At 48.2% G+C, this 22,112-nt stretch overlaps 1 protein-coding gene across 1 annotated transcript in view; it reads left to right on the top strand.

The window, feature by feature from the left end:
- The window catches only part of LOC134571347 (uncharacterized), a 93,202-nt gene that overhangs the window by 46,134 nt on the left and 24,956 nt on the right, over positions 1 to 22,112 (top strand). The window contains exons 7-8 of the mRNA XM_063429549.1: positions 5,197 to 5,508; positions 20,895 to 21,239. Of these exons, the coding sequence (XP_063285619.1) occupies positions 5,197 to 5,508; positions 20,895 to 21,239 (657 nt within the window). The remainder of the gene's footprint in view (positions 1 to 5,196; positions 5,509 to 20,894; positions 21,240 to 22,112) is intronic.

Raw genomic sequence — 22,112 nt, forward strand, 5'->3', positions numbered from 1 at the left:
AAGAAGATTTTAGAAGAAAGAAAACATCGAATGGTAAGTTTTTTTTATCTCTTTATTTTTATTTTTTTTTACAGGTTTTTAGTTAATGTTCCCCCCCTCATTATTTTTAGGGTGAGGGGGGTAGGTAGGGAGATAATTTTTTTTGGGGGGGGGGGGAGGGAGGGTTAACTAGGGTCCCCCCCTTTGTATTTAGGGCCCCCACCCACCGCTCAGGGGTGGGGGCCGGGGGGGACAGTAGGTCCCCCCCTTATTGATCATTTTAGGGCCCCCACCCACCGCTCAGGGGTGGGGGCCGGGGGGGGACAATAGGTCCCCCCCTTATTGATAATTTTAGGGCCCCCACCCGCCGCACAGGGGTGGGGGCCGGGGGGGGACAATAGGTCCCCCCCTTATTGATAATTTTAGGGCCCCCACCCGCCGCACAGGGGTGGGGGCCGGGGGGGGACAATAGGTCCCCCCCTTATTGATAATTTTAGGGCCCCCACCCGCCGCACAGGGGTGGGGGCCGGGGGGGGACAGTAGGCCCCCCCCCTTATCGATAATTTTAGGGCCCCCACCCACCGCTCAGGGGTGGGGGCCGGGGGGGGACAATAGGTCCCCCCCTTATTGATAATTTTAGGGCCCCCACCCGCCGCACAGGGGTGGGGGCCGGGGGGGGGGGACAGTAGGTCCCCCCCCTTATTGATAATTTTAGGGCCCCCACCCGCCGCACAGCGGTGGGGGCCGGGGGGGGGAAGGAGAGTAGGTCTCCCCCCCCCCCCCCCTTCAACCACTATTGTGGACCGTAAGCGTCCCTGTGGGTTCGGGCTTCAGCTGTCAGCTGAAGCTGAAGCTGTCAGCTGAAGCCACGCCCACAGCAGTGCTGACAGGCTATCAGCACACAAAGCGCGTTCACAGTGCTTTGTGTGCTGATAGCCCGTCTGATGCATTCACCCAGAATGCATCGGACGAGAGGCCTTTTTAGGGCCTCTGAACTCGGAAGTCCCTCTGGTGGCCGTCTGATTGACTGCAACAAGAGGTGTTCCAAGCTTCCAATGTAAACACTGCATTTTCTCAGAAAATACAGTGCTTACAAGAAAAAGGCTCCGGGTAGCTGTAGCACTCACCTGAACAACCTCATTAAGCTGAAGTTGTTCAGGTGACTATAGTGTCCCTTTAATGTGGATAAGTGCAAGATAATGCATCTTGGACGTAAAAACCCAAGGGCAGAGTACAGAATATTTGATAGAGCCCTAACCTCAACATCTGAGGAAAGGGATTTAGGGGTGATTATTTCTGATGACTTAAAGGTAGGCAGACAATGTAATAGAGCAGCAGGAAATGCTAGCAGAATGCTTGGTTGTATAGGGAGAGGTATTAGCAGTAGAAAGAGGGAAGTGCTCATGCCATTGTACAGAACACTGGTGAGACCTCACTTGGAGTACTGTACACAGTACTGGAGACCATATCTTCAGAAGGATATTGATACCTTAGAGAGAGTTCAAAGAAGGGCTACTAAACTGGTTCATGGGTTGATGGATAAAACTTACCAGGAAAGGTTAAAGGATCTTAACATGTATAGCTTGGAGGAAAGACGAGACAGGGGGGATATGATAGAAACATTTAAATACATAAAGGGAATCAACACAGTAAAGGAGGAGACTATATTTAAAAGAAGAAAAACGACCACAACAAGAGGACATAGTCTTAAATTAGAGGGACAAAGGTTTAAAAATAATATCAGGAAGTATTACTTTACTGAGAGGGTAGTGGATGCATGGAATAGCCTTCCAGCTGAAGTGGTAGAGGTTAACACAGTAAAGGAGTTTAAGCATGCGTGGGATAGGCATAAGGCTCTCCTAACTATAAGATAAGGCCAGGGACTAATGAAAGTATTTAGAAAACTGGGCAGACTAGATGGGCCGAATGGTTCTTATCTGTCGTCACATTCTATGTTTCTATGTTTCTAATGTGTCTGAGCGTATAACAGAACTCCACAGTAAAAATACTCCCAGTAATGTGTCTGAGTGTATAACAGAGCTCCACAGCAATAATACTCCCAGTAATGTGTCTGAGTGTATAACAGAGCCCCACAGCAATAATACTCCCAGTAATGTGTCTGAGTGTATAACAGAGTTCCACAGTAATAATACTCCCAGTAATGTGTCTGAGTGTATAACAGAGCCCCACAGCAATAATACTCCCAGTAATGTGTCTGAGTGTATAACAGAGTTCCACAGTAATAATACTCCCAGTAATGTGTCTGAGTGTATAACAGAGCTCCACAGTAATAATACTCCCAGTAATGTGTCTGAGTGTATAACAGAGCTCCACAGCAATAATACTCCCAGTAATGTGTCTGGGTGTATAACAGAGCCCCACAGCAATAATACTCCCAGTAATGTGTCTGAGTGTATAACAGAGCTCCACAGCAATAATACTCCCAGTAATGTATCTGAGTGTATAACAGAGCCCCACAGCAATAATACTCCCAGTAATGTGTCTGAGTGTATAACAGAGCTCCACAGCAATAATACTCCCAGTAATGTATCTGAGTGTATAACAGAGCCCCACAGCAATAATACTCCCAGTAATGTGTCTGAGTGTATAACAGAGCTCCACAGCAATAATACTCCCAGTAATGTGTCTGAGTGTATAACAGAGCTCCACAGCAATAATACTCCCAGTAATGTGTGTGTATAACAGAGCTCCACAGCAATAATACTCCCAGTAATGTGTCTGAGTGTATAACAGAGCTCCACAGTAATAATACTCCCAGTAATGTGTCTGAGTGTATAACAGAGCTCCACAGCAATAATACTCCCAGTAATGTGCCTGAGTGTATAACAGAGCTCCACAGCAATAATACTCTCAGTAATGTGTCTGAGTGTATAACAGAGCTTCACAGCAATAATACTCTCAGTAATGTGTCTGAGTGTATAACAGAGCTCCACAGTAATAATACTCCCAGTAATGTGTCTGAGTGTATAACAGAGCTCCACAGCAATAATACTCCCAGTAATGTGTCTGACTGTATAACAGAGCTCCACAGCAATAATACTCCCAGTAATGTGTCTGAGTGTATAACAGAGCTCCACAGCAATAATACTCCCAGTAATGTGTCTGAGTGTATAACAGAGCTCCACAGTAAAAATACTCCCAGTAATGTGTCTGGGTGTATAACAGAGCCCCACAGCAATAATACTCCCAGTAATGTGTCTGAGTGTATAACAGAGCTCCACAGCAATAATACTCCCAGTAATGTGTGAGTGTATAACAGAGCTCCACAGTAATAATACTCCCAGTAATGTGTCTGAGTGTATAACAGAGCTCCACAGCAATAATACTCTCAGTAATGTGTCTGAGTGTATAACAGAGCTCCACAGCAATAATACTCCCAGTAATGTGTCTGACTGTATAACAGAGCTCCACAGCAATAATACTCCCAGTAATGTGTCTGAGTGTATAACAGAGCTCCACAGCAATAATACTCCCAGTAATGTGTCTGAGTGTATAACAGAGCTCCACAGTAAAAATACTCCCAGTAATGTGTCTGAGTGTATAACAGAGCTCCACAGTAAAAATACTCCCAGTAATGTGTCTGAGTGTATAACAGAGCTCCACAGTAAAAATACTCCCAGTAATGTGTCTGAGTGTATAACAGAGCTCCACAGCAATAATACTCCCAGTAATGTGTCTGAGTGTATAACAGAGCTCCACGGCAATAATACTCCCAGTAATGTGTCTGAGGGTATAACAGAGCTCCACAGCAATAATACTCCCAGTAATGTGTCTGAGTGTATAACGGAGCTCCACAGCAATAATACTCCCAGTAATGTGTCTGAGTGTATAACAGAGCTCCACAGCAATAATACTCCCAGTAATGTGTCTGAGTGTATAACAGAGCTCCACGGCAATAATACTCCCAGTAATGTGTCTGAGTGTATAACAGAGCTCCACAGCAATAATACTCCCAGTAATGGTCTGAGTGTATAACAGAGCTCCACGGCAATAATACTCCCAGTAATGTGTCTGAGTGTATAACAGAGCTCCACAGCAATAATACTCCCAGTAATGTGTCTGAGGGTATAACAGAGCTCCACAGCAATAATACTCCCAGTAATGTGTCTGAGTGTATAACGGAGCTCCACAGCAATAATACTCCCAGTAATGTGTCTGAGTGTATAACAGAGCCCCACAGCAATAATACTCCCAGTAATGTGTCTGAGTGTATAACAGAGCTCCACAGCAATAATACTCCCAGTAATGTGTCTGAGGGTATAACAGAGCTCCACAGCAATAATACTCCCAGTAATGTGTCTGAGTGTATAACAGAGCTCCACAGCAATAATACTCCCAGTAATGTGTCTGAGTGTATAACAGAGCTCCACAGCAATAATACTCCCAGTAATGTGTCTGTGTATAACAGAGCTCCACAGCAATAATACTCCCAGTAATGTGTCTGAGTGTATAACAGAGCTCCACAGTAAAAAATACTCCCAGTAATATGTCTTTAAACTACAATAAATGTGGTCACACATATCTGGTCACACATCCCACTAACACCCCATAAATTAAAGTGTCCCCCTATGTCTATCTGAAGTTTTGGGGGTATGATAGTAGTAATACCAGAGCCACCAGGTTTTTGTCAGTGACTGTGATTTCCTAAATTTAGCAATTATCCCAAATTCCCGAGTTAGTGAATGATGCTGTATGCTTTACTGTTTGTTTTAAAAACATATTTTACTGCTACTTTTTTTTAATCTTAGGGACAAATTATTTTAATGGAGGAAATAGCAAACGCCTAAATTAATGGGTATGTCTTATTAATAGGTCACAAATGCAGGAACAATGCCCACAATGTTTGCACATGTTAAAAATAGAGGATACCAAGGAGGTGGGACTGCAATCATCCCAAATAATATTTTTTCTTAGTTTGGTATAATTTTTTATTATTCTAGGTTAGAGAATATAAAAAGTGAAAAATGTGTTTTGATGATACATACTGTTTAGGAGAACTGATATTGTTCTAAAAAGATCGTACCAAGGTATTAGTGAATGTCATCTCATGTTCATAGCAGCAAATTACATTTGAAGAACCATCATTATAAAAATTAAAATGCTGTATATAATTTAATAAAGTGATAAAAATAAATAATACTCACACTTCGTAAACTGTGTGTCACTTTATGACAATGATGTGTGGTTATTTTTCAGTTAAACCTACATTAAACCAGCCATTAATGCTGTCTCTATGTGACTCTGGCGAGGTTCGCTGCTCTCTGAATCTGGAGAACTTTTACCCCAAAGATATTGAGATTTCTTGGAGATGCAGAGTTGGCCAAACTCATAAAGAAATGCAGTCAGAAGAAAACTATCAGGACAATCCAGATCAATCGTTTAATGTAGAAAGTGTGTGTAAAATGCCTGGAGATCTCCTGAATGACCCAGCGTTTACAGTGAGTGTCAGATGGAAACATGAAACCATGGGAGATTGGGAATCCAAAGACATGACTCTCCGAGATCCAGGTAGGAGACTTCAAACGTGACAAAATCCTCAAATCAGGTATTTCTGAATATATCTCTCTCTTCAATGTTGCATTCTTAATCCAGGCGGATTGGTTTACTGTGAATATTGGTTTGTATAGTCTGAGCCAAATAGCTCTGTTATACCTTTATTGTTAGCATACTCTGCAATGCTTTACAATTATAGAAAGGAGAAATTTAGAGGGGAAGAAGGCCCTGCTCAAACAAGCTTATTGTGACAGAGCTTCTATACTCTAAATGAGTACTTCTGCCTGGTTAGCTTCCTCACATCTACCAGTGGACTCTGTAGCCCTTCAGGCCCAGCCCAAAGCTGGACTGAGGTCTCTGGGGACAAGGCTGGTTATAGCTCTGGGTGCATTCTCTGTGGCACAGTGATTGTACACTTTTTTCCCCACACATTATTTAAAACTAAATGTCGGTGGCAGAATAAGCACAGAATCTAGGGTCAGTAATATGTGTATATATAGGCACATGTTTTTATCAGGTTACAGAACTTAAAATATATTGAGAAAATTAGTTTCCTAGGCCAAATGAAATCAGGTAGATAGGGATTGCCTTACTAGCTTATAGTCTACAGGGACAGAAGATTAGTCTAACATCAAAGTATAGAAGCATTAACAAAGTTTATCCCACAGGTGAGGTGAAGATGAGAAGACCGTGTACATTTAAAAGTTGATTATAAATGGAGTATTAATTGTTATTTTCACAAATTGTAGTATTCTGCAAGAGGTGTATTTTCAGGAAAAAAATGTGGCAGCTGAGTTGGAGACGGTCACGGGAGGACAGGCTCCTATTAAGTCACATCTTACCTCAGACAGAACACAGACTGAAGCCCATGGAACAACGCAGTAGGAGGAGTGGGCCTTGACAGAGCCAGGAAGTGGGCAGGTGCTAGTGTTTGGGGGTTGGATTAGTTTAATGGAGCTTGGGGGCGGAGACAGGGAGTATAAAGAGCAGCCATTTTAGAATAGGGGCCATTTTAACCAGAGCCTTTCTTACCTGTAAATTGTGTCAGGTCGGCGAGGTTCTTTTTCTTTGTCGTTTCTGCAGGATTATGGCGTCGCTAGATGAGATTCTGGATGGTGTTCGGGCAGCTGTGAAGGACAGAGGACTGGATTGGCTGCATCAGCAGTTGGGGACTGCCGGGCCTGCTCCTGCGGTACCGGCCCGTCGACCGGCGAGGAGGACGAGACCACCTCAGCGTTTGAGCCCGGGCGCTGGGCCCGCAGCGCGGCGGAGGAGGAGCCCTTCGGCGGGATGTGGTGTAACCGACAGTCCGGGTGAGGCCCGGTCAACAGAGCCTGGCAGGCGCACGGCTCGTTCCGGTGGACGCGGCAGCGGCCTGGCGAGGACGGCCGCACAGCGCATGGTGGCGGAGGGATCCAAGCCACGCGGTTCCGCGGCTGGCAGGAGGACCGGTCCGGGCGGACCTCAGAAGACGGCCGGGACGGAGGCCAGGCCGGCTGGGAGTCATGGGAGCGGAGGCACGAAGCAGTCACGTCCCGGTGAGTCAGCCACTAGTGTGAATGCTGGAGGGCAGGGGAGTGATAGTGCTGGCGGATTTTTGATGGCCCCTCAGGCCTTGGGGGGAAGCCAGGACAGCGGAGTGATGGCAGGGACGTCTCAGGCTGAGGCAGGTCGGGGAGACAGATGCAGGGACAAGGGGACCTCACTAGAAGCGGGTGGGTCTGGGCGCACGGCAGGCTGCCAGGATAGTGATGATGAATCTGGCTTGGGGCAGACGGCCGAGGAGAGGCCAGGCTCGGCACTGTCAGTTGAGGGACAGGGTGCTCCTACTGTCAAGCTAGTTCGGGATGTCAGCGGTAGGCGAGAGGGCCCATCTGGCCGCTCCCAGGGTCAGCTTCATGATTTAGAGGCCGCATGGAGTGAGGGGAGAGCAGAACGACGCTTCTCTAGCGTCAGGCACAGCGTATCAAGGAGCAGAACAAGGAGTTCAGGGAGCAGGGAAAGATCACCGGCGCGGAGCGGGTGCAGCGTAGCAGGCTCATGTTGCAGGAGGCGTGATTCCAGGGATAGCAAGAGGAGGAGTCAGCGAAGAAGATCAGGTTCACCGGGTGGGAGGCTCAGTGATCGGTGGAGGGGATCACCTCGTGAGGGCAGTCGCCCTGCGAGACGAAGCGTTGCTGAGGTGGATTGGGAGGAACGTAGGGAGGAAAGGCGGGCGAGAAGGGTTCAGGACAGACTACCCAGATTTCCTTCTCCCTACAGGTCTCGGAGCAATACCCCTACGGTCTCGAGGCGAGTCCAGGCGGAAAGGAGTCGGCGACAACGGGATTCTCCGGTGCCTGAAAAGGTGGACGGAAGGACGGCGCCTCTGCAGCCAGCTGCGGCCAGAGGTTCGACTGGTGAGTTCACACACACACGACACCCAGGACAGTTGTTAAGTGATTTAAGAACATTTTTAGATTCTTGGTCTGGGACTGAGGGGTCGCCTACGCAATTCGGGAAGGTATGGGCGCGAGAGGGCAGTCGGGATGTAGCGGCAGGGCTCGGGGGGACTCGGTTGTCCGCGCCCGGCGGAGGTGAGTCAGGAGTGGGGGCTGAGTTGTCTGGGTTGGAAGGAGGGGGCGAGGAGCGTGAGGTAGGTGATGTCCCGGATGCGGCGCGGCAGAATGTGCACGTGTCCTTCGCGGGCCCCCTCGGTTGTCACTTAAAAGTGGAAGTGAAAGAGAAGATATGGAAAGGTGAGTTTGTGGAGATATTTTCCCTCCTTCCGCTAGAAGAATTCTTAGACTTGAAAGAGGAGGACAAGAAGGATGCCAAAAAGGAGGAGGAGGAAAAAAGGCGGAGGTATCGCAAGATACCTAAGACCTTTGGGAATTGGTTGAGGGCCTTTTGCATTCTAGCTAGTGTAATCGGGGAGAAGGCTCCGGGACGTTGCTCAGAACTATTTTGTTATTTGGACGGGATAGGAGACGCATACCGAACCTACGGAGGTTTAGCTTGGTGGAGGTACGACGAACAATTTCGTCAACGGCTGGCAGCGAATGCGAGCATGCGGTGGGACCAAATGGACCTGCCGTTATGGATGCGCCTTATGATGGCCCAGAAGACGGCGCCCTTTCCCGGGGCAGCCGGCGCGGCCTCAGGGGCCGGGTCGGCTGGGCAAAAGAAAGGTTTCTGTTGGATGTTCAACGAGGGACATTGCAAATGGGGAAATAGTTGCAGGTTTCGGCATGAATGTTCAGGCTGCGGGGGGACCCACTGTTACAAAACTGTTACAAAAACCTTATTGCACTGTGTACTTTTCAATGCTATTTTCGCCTTTCTGCCTTATGTGCAGTCGTTGGTATGGTTCAGCACGAATCCTTTGTGTAAGCGTATAGGTGGCCGCCATTTCGGGACTTTGCACGTGTTCGCGGCCATCTTACGTGCGAACAGCGGTGTTTGCCAGCAATCGTCTGGAACTAAAAACGGAGACGCACCCAGGCGAACACCGCTGAGACCTCCAGGATAGCATAACTTCGTGCTGGACCTACCGAATAGCCCACCGTTCGGTAGGACGATTACTCTCCGCAAGGGGAGTACAGCGACCTCCAGGATAATTATGGATGACCATGGGTTCGTGGAGTTTTCCCGTACGAACGGAGACCGACCGCAAGGCCTAAACGTGTGGAACTATTTTCGGCCAGAAAGTCTGTGCGGTCGGTCAAAACTTTGAAAACCCCTAACTCCTGAACCGTTCATCCGAACAGGTTGGTTTTCGGATATGTTGCTCCCCTGAACAAGACCTGTACAGCGGTGTAGGATTTAAAGGGGTACCCCCTGGTTTCGGGGTACATCCAGAACTTGGTTGAAAATAGGTACTGTATAATTGGGTTAACTGTTTATCTGAGGGGAGGAGATGCGTGGGAGGTACCCAATATGTGATTGGTGATTTTATGCCTCCCCCTGGGAGTATCCTGTTTACATGTAACCACAATAAAAAGCAGGCTGGTCAGCCCAGTCCTCAGTTCTTACTTGACCCTCAAATCGCTGCTTTGACTCGTTTTGTGGGTAGAAAAGGTATCCTAGCTATGCTATAGCTAGTGGGATGTTTCCACACTTACAGGACTCGCATGGAATACTATGGAACTCGGCTCTCCCCTCTTCAGCAACTAGGAATCCAGACAACTAAACGGTCCAGCTCTCAGCTAGCCTAAGGGTAACCGTAACATTTGGTGGCAGCGGTGGGATGATTCTGGATATCCTAGGAGAGGCACGGAACGGATGGAGAGCACCTACGAAAAATTGAAACGTACAACCCTGAAAGATTTATTGGAAAGCAGAGGAAGGCACGCCAGCAACCGGCCAAAGAGGGAACTGATCGCAGAATTGACAGAACTGGATCAAAGCTCCACCATGGCGGAAACACCAATCACGGATGATGATGCAAAGGCAAGAATTGTTCGGGGGAGGCTTCCCTTATACGGGCCAAACCCATCTATAGAACTGATACAGCAATTGATGGTGGAGGCAGACGCGGATTTACAAAAGACCCGAGCCTACAACATTGAAATGGCCAACGCACAACGCACTGCTGAAGCCCCACAAGTAATCGTTCCTGTTGAAACTGCTGGGAAGCCTAAAATACCCTTTGCGGCATTCCGATCCTTCCTGGAGAGCGAGACAGGAATTGATGAGTACTTGGCAGACTTCGAAAGGCAATGCGCCCTGCACCAGATTCCCACCAGAGAGTGGCCCACGATCTTGTCTGGGAAGCTATCTGGGCGAGCCCTGGAAGCTTTTCGTACTTTGGGTACTGAGGAAGTGACACAGTATGAACGAGTTAAAGAGACTCTGCTAAAAAGATACGCGGTGACTCCAGACACGTATCGCCGACAGTTTCGGGGCACGAAAAAGAAGCCTAACGATACACATATGGAATGGGCGCACCGAATGCGGAGAGCGGTAAATCACTGGATGAGCGGAAGTAAAGCTGTGACTGGTGAGGAAATTTTACAATTATTCCTCTTAGAACATTTTTACGATGGCATGGAACAAAAAGGGAAGGAGTGGCTGCGAGACAGGCGACCTTCCACTCTAGAAGAAGCGGCCAAATTAGCTGATGAACATTACGATTCACGTCTTCACGAGTCCACAAACTACCGGGCTCCAGCACGGGTCGAGCCCAGAGAGGTTTACCGTGCACCTCCTCGTACGGAGTTCCGGGCCCCAGTACCCGCCGGGCCCCCCAGACACTCAGGGTCATCCAATAACAATTTTGATCGCCCTAGGCCCACTTGCCACCGATGCAAGCAACCAGGACATTTCATGGCCAACTGCCCGCTTGGCACACACCAGACGCCCAGGAATTACAATTACCCCTCTGGGCCCTACCGTCCTGCCCGAGCCCTCTGTGTTAACCAGGAGACCCCTATGGAGGAATATTTGGGGCCGCTTCACGAGGCAGACCCGGTATATGCGGCTTCGGATAACCGACAGCACCATCGGCAGAAGGTATGGCTCGAAGGGCGATCTACCGAGGGGTTGAGAGACACAGGGGCTACCATAACACTGGTACAAAGTCATTTGGTGCCAGAACACAAGAGGTCAGGGCAGACCGTGGCCGTTAGAGTGGCGGGAGGGGATGTGTACAAAGTCCCGACCGCTAAAGTACATCTTGATTGGGGAGCGGGGAAAGGAGCTGTAAACGTGGGTATAATGGACCATTTACCTGCTGAAGTACTACTGGGCAATGATTTGGGCCCCATGACTTCAGCCTATGCACCAGTATATAACAACGAAGCGAACCCAGTGACTACACGGGCACAAGCCCGGACGGACCGAGAACCCTCACCAGTGCGGGAGACCCAGGTAAGACCAACCCCGACTTCTCTTGACCTGTTAGACCCCATACCCTGGGACACCCCAGTTACCTTTGAGACCGAGTCTAGGACTGACCCGACCTTACAAAAATACCGGGAACGAGCAGAGACAGGGGGGAGCGGGGCAGATAACGAAACTTTTCTATGGGAAAAAGGGAAACTATACCGCTTGACAGAGAAAAAGGGACAACGTAGGCGACAGCTGGTAGTACCCCACAAATACCGTCAGGAAATCCTCAAAATAGGACACGACATCCCCTTGGCAGGTCACTTAGCTATAACACGTACGCTACACCGCATTACCCACACATTCTTTTGGCCAGGAGTACACGCTGACGTTAAGAATTACTGTAATACTTGCGATGTATGTCAACGAGTGGGAAGGCGAGGCGATCACCCTAAAGCGCATCTAGTCAATATGCCCATTGTAGAGGAACCCTTTAGCAGGGTTGCTATTGACCTAGTAGGACCACTGGCCACCCCTAGTCCCTCCGGTAAGCGCTACATCCTTACCGTAGTAGACTACGCTACCCGGTACCCCGAGGCAGTCGCCCTGTCCAACATCCAAGCGGATACGGTAGCGAATGCCCTGGTACAAGTATTCTCCCGGGTAGGATTTCCAAAAGAAATTCTATCCGACCGGGGCACCCAATTCACAGCAGAATTGACCCAACAACTCTGGCAGGTGTGCAAAATTAAATCCCTCCTGAGTTCACCCTATCATCCCCAAACGAACGGACTTTGTGAAAGGTTTAACGGAACCCTCAAGCAAATGCTCAAAACGTTCACACAGGAGTACCGAGATTGGGAACGCTTTCTGCCGCATCTCCTATTTGCGTATCGGGAGGTGCCCCAGGAAACGACAGGGTTCTCTCCCTTTGAGTTGCTCTACGGACGAAAGGTACGGGGCCCCCTAAACCTGATCCGAGAACACTGGGAAGGAGAGACGGAAACGGACGGTGTCCCTATTGTACCATACGTATTGGAACTCAGGGACCGCATGGAGCAGCTAGCCAAATCAGTGCAGGCTAACCTCCAGTCGGCCCAGAAAAGACAGAAAGTATGGTACGATAGGGGGGCCCGAAGGAGAATCTTTACCGTAGGACAAAAGGTGTTAGTACTTAAGCCGGTAAAGACCGACAAGTTACAAGCATCATGGCAGGGCCCATACCAGATCGTAGAAAAAAGGGGCGACACCACTTATGTTATAGCCAGTTGTCACGACAACAACCTTAGGAAGACATTCCATGTAAACATGCTCAAGGAATACTTGGAGCGCCCCGAGAACGTGACCGCCGTATGTTGCCCTCCCCAGGAAGACCCCGACAGTCTACCCATTCCCGACTTGCTGGAAAAGAGTCCACCCACAGGGGTAGTGACCCAGGTTCAGATAGGAGACCGACTTAGCCCCACTGAAAGGGAGCAGCTCAATACACTCCTCCAGTCCAAGCACCTCACGTTCTCCCAGAAACCAGGGTACACCACCTTAACTACCCACCAGGTCGATACCCCCGGACAAACACCCTTACGCCAACCCCCGTATCGCATCCCCGAGGCCGTTAGAGCCGGAATGAAGAAGGAGATAGATGAGATGCTCCAACTCAGGGTGATTGAGCCCTCCGATAGTCCCTGGGCCTCCCCGGTTGTCCTGGTACCCAAGAAAGATGGGACAACCCGGTTCTGTGTAGACTATAGGAGACTCAATGAAAAAACAGTAACAGACGCCTACCCTATGCCCAGGGTAGACGAGCTACTTGATCGCATAGCCAGGGGAAATTACCTGACCACTATCGACCTCTGTAAGGGTTACTGGCAGATTCCCCTGGCCCCGGAGGCTATCCCCAAGTCGGCCTTCGTCACCCCCTTCGGCCTATACCAGTTTAAGGTAATGCCGTTTGGGATGAAGAACGCCCCCGCTACATTCCAGCGCTTGGTAGATAGACTCCTGGATGGCTTCCAGGGTTTTGCCTGTGCATACCTGGACGACATAGCGATTCACAGTGAGTCCTGGGAGGACCACTTAGCTCACGTAGGAATGGTTCTGGATCAGATCCGGGCGGCTGGCCTGACTCTGAAACCAGAAAAATGTCACTTTGGGATGGCCGAGGTACAGTACCTGGGTCATCGGGTGGGGTGCGGAAAACAGCGACCAGAGCCGGCCAAGATAGAAGCTGTGGCCAACTGGCCCACCCCCATCACAAAAACCCAGGTTTTAGCCTTTCTGGGCACAGCAGGGTACTATAGACGATTTGTACCCGACTACAGCACACTTGCCAAACCTTTGACTGACTTGACCAAGAAAAACTTACCTCGACAGGTCCTGTGGTCTCCCCACTGTGAAACGGCTTTTCAGGCCCTCAAAAATGCTTTGGTTAATGCTCCTGTCCTGGCGGCCCCAGCCCTTAACAAACGTTTTATCGTCCATACAGACGCTTCCATGTTCGGGCTGGGAGCCGTCCTTAGCCAAGTAGGTGAAGATGGAGGGGAGCACCCAGTGGCCTACATCAGCCGGAAGCTCCTGCCCCGCGAAGTCAGCTATGCAGCGATTGAAAAGGAGTGTTTGGCCTTGGTATGGGCATTAAAGAAATTGACTCCCTATTTATATGGACAAGAGTTCACTCTGGTCACCGACCATAACCCGTTGGTGTGGCTAAACCGGGTCTCTGGAGATAACGGCAGGTTATTACGGTGGAGCTTATCATTACAACCCTTCAATTTCACCATTTCCTACCGACCTGGGAAACAGAATGGCAATGCGGACGGGTTGTCCAGACAAACGGACCTCAGCCCAGCATAACCAGCGGTCTGGACAGCCTTAGTCTGCCCCGAAAAGGGGTCAGACGGTGTCTGCCAGAGTGTTCCACAAAAAGGGAGCACTGTTACAAAACTGTTACAAAAACCTTATTGCACTGTGTACTTTTCAATGCTATTTTCGCCTTTCTGCCTTATGTGCAGTCGTTGGTATGGTTCAGCACGAATCCTTTGTGTAAGCGTATAGGTGGCCGCCATTTCGGGACTTTGCACGTGTTCGCGGCCATCTTACGTGCGAACAGCGGTGTTTGCCAGCAATCGTCTGGAACTAAAAACGGAGACGCACCCAGGCGAACACCGCTGAGACCTCCAGGATAGCATAACTTCGTGCTGGACCTACCGAATAGCCCACCGTTCGGTAGGACGATTACTCTCCGCAAGGGGAGTACAGCGACCTCCAGGATAATTATGGATGACCATGGGTTCGTGGAGTTTTCCCGTACGAACGGAGACCGACCGCAAGGCCTAAACGTGTGGAACTATTTTCGGCCAGAAAGTCTGTGCGGTCGGTCAAAACTTTGAAAACCCCTAACTCCTGAACCGTTCATCCGAACAGGTTGGTTTTCGGATATGTTGCTCCCCTGAACAAGACCTGTACAGCGGTGTAGGATTTAAAGGGGTACCCCCTGGTTTCGGGGTACATCCAGAACTTGGTTGAAAATAGGTACTGTATAATTGGGTTAACTGTTTATCTGAGGGGAGGAGATGCGTGGGAGGTACCCAATATGTGATTGGTGATTTTATGCCTCCCCCTGGGAGTATCCTGTTTACATGTAACCACAATAAAAAGCAGGCTGGTCAGCCCAGTCCTCAGTTCTTACTTGACCCTCAAATCGCTGCTTTGACTCGTTTTGTGGGTAGAAAAGGTATCCTAGCTATGCTATAGCTAGTGGGATGTTTCCACACTTACAGGACTCGCATGGAATACTATGGAACTCGGCTCTCCCCTCTTCAGCAACTAGGAATCCAGACAACTAAACGGTCCAGCTCTCAGCTAGCCTAAGGGTAACCGTAACACCCACGGTGTCAACCGTTGTTTCAAAAAGGGTAAGTCTGGCGGGGGAAGCGGGCCCGCAGGGGCGGCGGCTACCGCAGCTTCCGTTGGGAGTGTCTCCGGTGAAAATAGACGTGATGTTGCCTTGGCTAAGGCGATACGTTAACAGGGAAGATGCTAATTTCTTGTGGCGGGGTTTTCGGGAAGGGTTCTTTATCCCCTACGTAGTTAGGGGACCTGGTTTGTTATGTGGGAATCTTAAGTCAGTGCGGGAACACTCGGAGGTAGTGAAGGAAAAGCTAAGTAAGGAAGTACAACTGGGGAGGATGGCGGGACCGTTCTCGTCACCGCCATTGTCCGATTTGCGAATATCCCCGCTGGGCGTGGTCCCCAAGAAAGAGGCAGGTAAATTCAGGTTGATTCATCATTTATCGTACCCGAAAGGGGCTTCGGTGAATGATGACATTGACACGGCTCTTAGCTCCGTCTCTTATACGTCATTTGACAAGGCAGTCGAGTTGGTTCGGAGGCTGGGGCATGGTGCGCTGATGGCAAAGGTAGATGTGGAAGCAGCGTTTCGACTGCTCCCGATACACCCAGACTGCCATCATCTGCTCGGTTGTTGTTTTGAAGGGGAATATTTTGTTGACCTGTGCTTGCCTATGGGGTGTTCGATCTCGTGCGCCTATTTCGAGAGGTTTAGTACCTTCTTGGAGTGGGTTGTGCGGACAGAATCGGCAGGGGGTGCGGTGGTGCATTACCTTGACGATTTTCTTTGCGTGGGCCCGCGGGACTCAGACCGTTGCAAGCAGATATTGGACGTGTTTCAGTGGGTGGCGCACAAGGTAGGGGTTCCCCTGGCGGAGGACAAGACGGTAGGGCCTACGACGTGCCTTAGTTTTTTGGGTTTAGAAATTGACTCCAGTAAATGGGAATGCAGGCTACCGGTGGACAAATTATCACGGCTACGTGAGCTGGTGACTACGGTAGGGAGGGCCAAGAAGGTGACACTGCGTGGGCTCCAGTCGCTGGTAGGGAGCCTTAATTTCGCATGCCGGGTCATACCCATGGGGAGGGTTTTCTGTAGGCGCCTTGCACAAGCCACGAGTAAGGTGCGACTGCCGTCGCATTACATTAGGGTTTCGGGGGATATGAAGGCGGATTTAATGGTGTGGGACCGGTTCTTGCAGGCTTTTAATGGGACGGTGATTTTTCGGGAGCCAGCGGCATCAGGGGAGGTTGTTGGTTTATACACCGATGCTTCTGGTAGCATAGGCTTTGGGGCTTACCTGGGGGGTCACTGGTGCGCTGAGCCATGGCCTGAGGCCTGGAGACGGAGCTCGCTGATTACAAACTTAGCATTTCTGGAGCTATTCCCGGTGGTGGTAGCGGTGAGCTTGTGGGGGCAGGTGTTGTCCAACAAGAATATTGTATTTCACTCAGATAACATGGCGGTAGTACAGGCGATCAATAGTTTGTCGGCGTCGTCCCCCCCGGTTTTGTGTTTGCTGTGGCGTTTGGTCCTTCTTTGCATGTCTTTTAATTTGGTGTTTAGGGCTAGGCACATCCCTGGTATGATGAATGTGGTAGCTGATGCGCTTTCTCGTTTTCAGTGGGATCGATTTCGGGAAGCAGCGCCGGAAGCTATGGCGCAGGGGCAGGCTTGCCCTGGCGAGATGTGGCAGCTCGGGACCGCATGCTTGGGGAGTGTATAAAGAATTCTCTGGCGCCGAGCACTTGGTCGGGCTACGTCAAGGTTTGGAAAGAATGGGACGAGGCGGTACAGCAGGTAGGGGGTGACAGTTCGCAAGGGCAGAGGGTAGACGTGCTGTTGTGGGTCCTGTGTCGTTTGTTTGCTAAACAGGCGTCACCGGCCGTGGTTGATAGGTGCATGTCTGCCATGGCGTTTTTGTTCAAGTTCAACGGGTGGGAGGACATTACGAAGAATTTTCTAATACGCCAGGCTTTGAAGGGCTTTAAGAGGGGTAAGAAGCTCGCGGACCCGAGGCGTCCGGTGTCGTTTCCGGTCCTGCAAAACCTGTTAAAGGTGTTGATCGATCTGTGTAAGTCCCCTTTCGAAGTAACACTATTTTCTGGGGCGTTTGTCTGGGCGTTTTTTGGTGCTTTTCGCATTAGTGAGCTGGTGAGTGCCAACAAGTTGGGGAACGGCGGTTTGATGTTCGAGGACGTGGTCATAGGTAATGAGCGGGTGCAGATATGGCTGCGCCGGTCTAAAACGGACGTCTACGGCAAGGGACGTGCGGTGGTACTATATGAGTTGCCAGGATCAGAGGCTTGCCCGGTGGCTTGTGGCGCAAGGTACTGTGAGGTTCGGCCGGAAGGTGAGGGTTGTTTCTTTTTACACGCCGATGGTGCAGCGTTGTCGCGATTTCAGTTTCTGCGGGTCTTTCGAATGGGTTTGCAGAAAATGGGCCTGGAGCCGAGTCAATTTGGGACGCACTCCTTTCGCATTGGGGCAGCGACGGAGGCTGCGCGTTTAGGTTTGGGGGACGAGAAGATCAAACAAATAGGGAGATGGGAGTCCGTGCGATTCCGCTCGTATGTAAGGCCAGATAAGTTGGTGTAATTGCTAGGGTGCAAGAATATGGGATGGGGACGTTGCCTTTTTTCTGCCACTAATTTTGTCTCTTTTCAGGTTTGGAAGTTTGGTTGCTGGGCCACTCGTATGTGTACTGGGCGGAGAAGAGAGCCGCAGTTCGCAGAAGCGGATCACAGCTGGGCTTTCCTTTGGAACGAGTGACTCTATGTTGGTTTGGTTTTAGGGGTGCTAGTTGGCAGAGTTTGTGTAATTTTTTGTTTCAGAAAGTGGTTGGTGGGTCGGTCCCGGATGTGGTATTGATTCATGGAGGGGGGAACGACTTAGGTGGGTTTCCACAAAGGGAATTGGTGAGAAGGATGAAAAGGGATGTGGATCGGCTGAGGTAGCTGGTTCCTGGTGTGGTGGTGGTGTGGTCGGAGATGGTTCCGCGCTTTGCGTGGCGGCACGCCAGGGATCCGGCTGCAATAGCTCGATCGAGGGGTAAGGTTAATAAGATTATGGCAGTTTTTATTAGACGTTCTGGGGGCGTAGTGGTGCGTCACAGAGAGTTGGAGGGCATGTTACCCGGGTATTTCAGGAGGGACGGGGTACACCTGTCAGACATGGGGAACGATTTGTTGAATCTTGGGTTCCACGAAGGTATTGAGCAGGCCCTGTTTAGGTGTGGTGGGGGTCGCACATGTGCTTAAGGAGGTCAAGCCATGTGCTGTGGCGGAACAGGGCATAGTAGAAATTGGAATTTGGCGTAGAGTTTGGACTGGACAGGCCGAGGTGTAGGCCTGATGGAATTAAGGACTGGTTGGTTCTAGCTCTTCGGTGGCGACGAACCTGTGGGTGTAGGGGTGTCTGAGGTACACCCCTACAGTTAACAATATGATGTGGGGCCTCTTTGGTAGGCCGTGTTTCAAGTGAATCGTTATTTGTTATATATTGTTCAATTGGTAGGGTCATTGTCAGGGGTACTGTGTGGGGGGTATAGTAATTTAATGTATAGTTGGACAATGACCCTAAATTATGTTAATTATGTTAATTTATGATAATTTAATTAATAAGTTAATTAATAAAAGCTGTGGACTTTATACTCCAACAGAATTAACTGTGTCCGTGTCTTATTTAGTTTAAGGTTATAGTGCATGACGAATATCGTCTGTACAAAGGTTTATATAAAAGTTTTAGCACATGCCGAATAACGTCTGTGCAAATGTCATGTAAAAGACAATAAAGTATATGTGTTAACATTTACACATGTTTAACTTCTCTCAATGAAATCATTAACCCCAACATTTTTTGAAGTACAGTCAGATAAGAATTCTGTATAACTATTATTATTACTCCTATTACTACCCTGTACCCTCCTGTTGATGAAAATATATGAATAAATAAGTATATTTTTAGAAATGATCTTTTTTTTGTTCTTGAACAATAATTTGCACAAATTGGTTTAACCCCTTAAGGACACATGACATGTGTGACACGTCATGATTCCATTTTATTCCAGAAGTTTGGTCCTTAAGGGGTTAAATGGCTCAGTCCGCACACCCCTGTTTCAAATGAATTGGTACAACAACAAAAGCGCATGGAGGGTAACAGTATTATAACCATCAATCTACAGTCAAGTTTAAACCTCACAAGGCACTCCCCCAAATGCCCTCAATAAACATATGATACAAAATATCAGGATATACACTCCAATAGCTACAAAAAATATATCCTTTATTCAAAATAACTCAATGAAAACACACTATATTGCACAAAATAAATAGAGTAAATTGACAAAGCACAAAAATGGCTAGGCACATATACCAAGGTTGTAACGGAGTGCCTGTACCCAGAGTGGTAGCTCCGTTGTTGATTCTCTCAGGTCCTGTAGTGAAGCAGTGATTATTATAACTCCCGCATACCCAAACATCAGTCAAGACTTGATGAAGGGTACAATAACTGGATTTAATAGGCAAAAGCACACACATTTATACACAGACCTCTATTCAGAACTTCCAAAGCCTGCCCAGGCTTCTCTGTGTCTGGAAGATAATTGAGTTGATAACCGGTAAACTAGTTATTACCCGGATACAGAGAGCGCAACACAGAAATACACCAAAAACATCCCTTAAACATTAATGTACCCCCAACTATTATACATAATTTTAAAGGGGAAATCAGAGTGCCCATTCTGGGAAAATAATCGCTCTGATCCATGCATAATTGTCTGAACTCCACGCAGTCAAACTTTTGCCTGACCGCCGAAAAGAGTTCCATGCGTTCGGGGTAAATTCTCTGTGATTTATCAGGCACCATATCTTTGTGGGAAATTGGAGCTTCCTGATAGTTTTCGGGACCGATTGTTCACTTTCAGGGACATAAGCTTCCCTCCAAAAAGCACTCTCCTGAGTCGCTGGGAAAGTGGGGAAGACAGAGGTACAATGTCATAGGGGAACCTCAAAGAGAGTGGCCAAGCTGGAGTTCTAGAGCGACTTCAGATTGGTCCCACCAATAGCGTCTGGATAATCAGTCTCTCAGTGAGGCTAGGAAAGGGTAGGAAACTGGACAGGGAGGTAAGAGCTCAGTGGATCATAGTCTTTTATGAGTGAGTTCATCACAAAGGTAATTACCACAATTTCCACAGGCCTAACAGGACAGAACACGAGTCACAAAATCCCCCCAACATTTTGGCACATCCCTGGTTGCCTTTCATACCCTTAACCCCTTAAGGACACATGACATGTGTGACATGTCATGATTCCCTTTTATTCCAGAAGTTTAGTCCTTAAGGGGTTAAGAAAGGCAACCAGGCAGGTACCAAAACATTGGGGGGATTTTGTGACTTGAGTTCTGTCCTTATAGGCCTGTGGAAATTGTGGTAATTACTTTGGTATATGTTTCTAGCCTTTATTGTGCTTTGTCCACTTACTCTATTTATTTCATACTATTGTGTGTTTTTATTGAGGTATTTTGAAAAAAGTATCATTATTTTTTGTAGCTATTGGAGAGTGCATCCTGATTACAGGATGATAATCTAATCTATATAACTGCATTAACTGTACATGTAAAAATACAACTAATGGCACTATATAATGTAAATCAATATATTAATATATTTATTTAGAAGAAATTATCAGTTGAGCACATTATGACGTTGGTTAACATTTTACATATAGTTCCTGTTAATCTATTGCAGGTTTCCCATGGCGCCCCAATCTTATAGTAATGTCCCCCCTGCTTGTGCTGCCTGACCAGGAGACCACCCTGAAATGTACAGTATCGGGGTATTTCCCCAACGCTCTCACCGTGACATGGTTTATGAAAAATGTGAGACACGAGAAGATTCAAGTGTCTAATAGCTCTAAGTACAGAATCCAGGATATTGCTCCACACAGAATGGATGATTATTCCTATACCTGCACATCTACTTTATGTTATACCCCATCACTGAAATCAGAGGAGCTGGAATTTATCTGCAGAGTGGACCATCCCAGCCTAGAGAGTCCTATAGAACGGAGCACGGGCCCAGCTCAGATGAAAGGTGAGTGATTTACAGAGTCCAGCTGCACTTGGTTGAGATATGTGCCAGGATCCAGGTTGGCAATGATACAGAGCCCATGCTTGGCATTTACAAGAAGCAGGGAGTCTGTTATGTTTTGTAATGAAAAGGTATAAATGGAACTCACCTGCAGAAATATAATTTCAGGGAAGGTCACTTTAAGAGGAAACTCAAAATTAAAGGAATGGAATAGTTGCACTATCACTTTAAGCAGTTGTAGTTGTAGTATCACTTTAACAAACTTGTAATCACAAAATAACCAGAAAACGAAAATATAGTCTATAATAATCCATTGCATAAGTTAACAGTAGGTTGGATAGAAATAAGCAGCAGGAATGGAAGCTGATTTAATCTCTCAATAGCAAGCAAAAGGAGATTAAACAAAAGAACATGACCAATTTGGCAGAAAGTTGCTTAAGAGATAATGAAACATTCTCTGGCCTAGACGCTAAAAATTTAAAGGGCAATAGTAGCGCAGCAATGGAGGAGGAGAAAACCAAACTTTACGGAGGAGTCGACTAACAAACGGATTTAACAAACCAACCATTTGATGTGCTCCAAGCAGATCTATAAGCTTGTTTCATGCTGGGTGTCCAAGCACCTTCAAGAATTTGGAGAGTTGACTGCGAGTTGACTGCGAAACTCCAGTGAGAGCCAAAGGTCCACAGAAATCAGCCACACCATGAGACGTAGGAGGCCATAAAAGAAAAGAGGATGGAACTGTCCATCTGGATCTTGGAGAAGGCAATTGAGAGATCGCAGAAGATGAGGGAAATCTATTGCAATCTCCAGGAGAGGTGGAAACCATGGTTGGGACAGCCACAGAGGAGTCACATTTACCAGGGTGCTGCATTG

The sequence above is a fragment of the Pelobates fuscus genome, chromosome 8 (genome assembly GCF_036172605.1).
Source record: "Pelobates fuscus isolate aPelFus1 chromosome 8, aPelFus1.pri, whole genome shotgun sequence".
Lineage (NCBI taxonomy): Eukaryota > Metazoa > Chordata > Amphibia > Anura > Pelobatidae > Pelobates > Pelobates fuscus.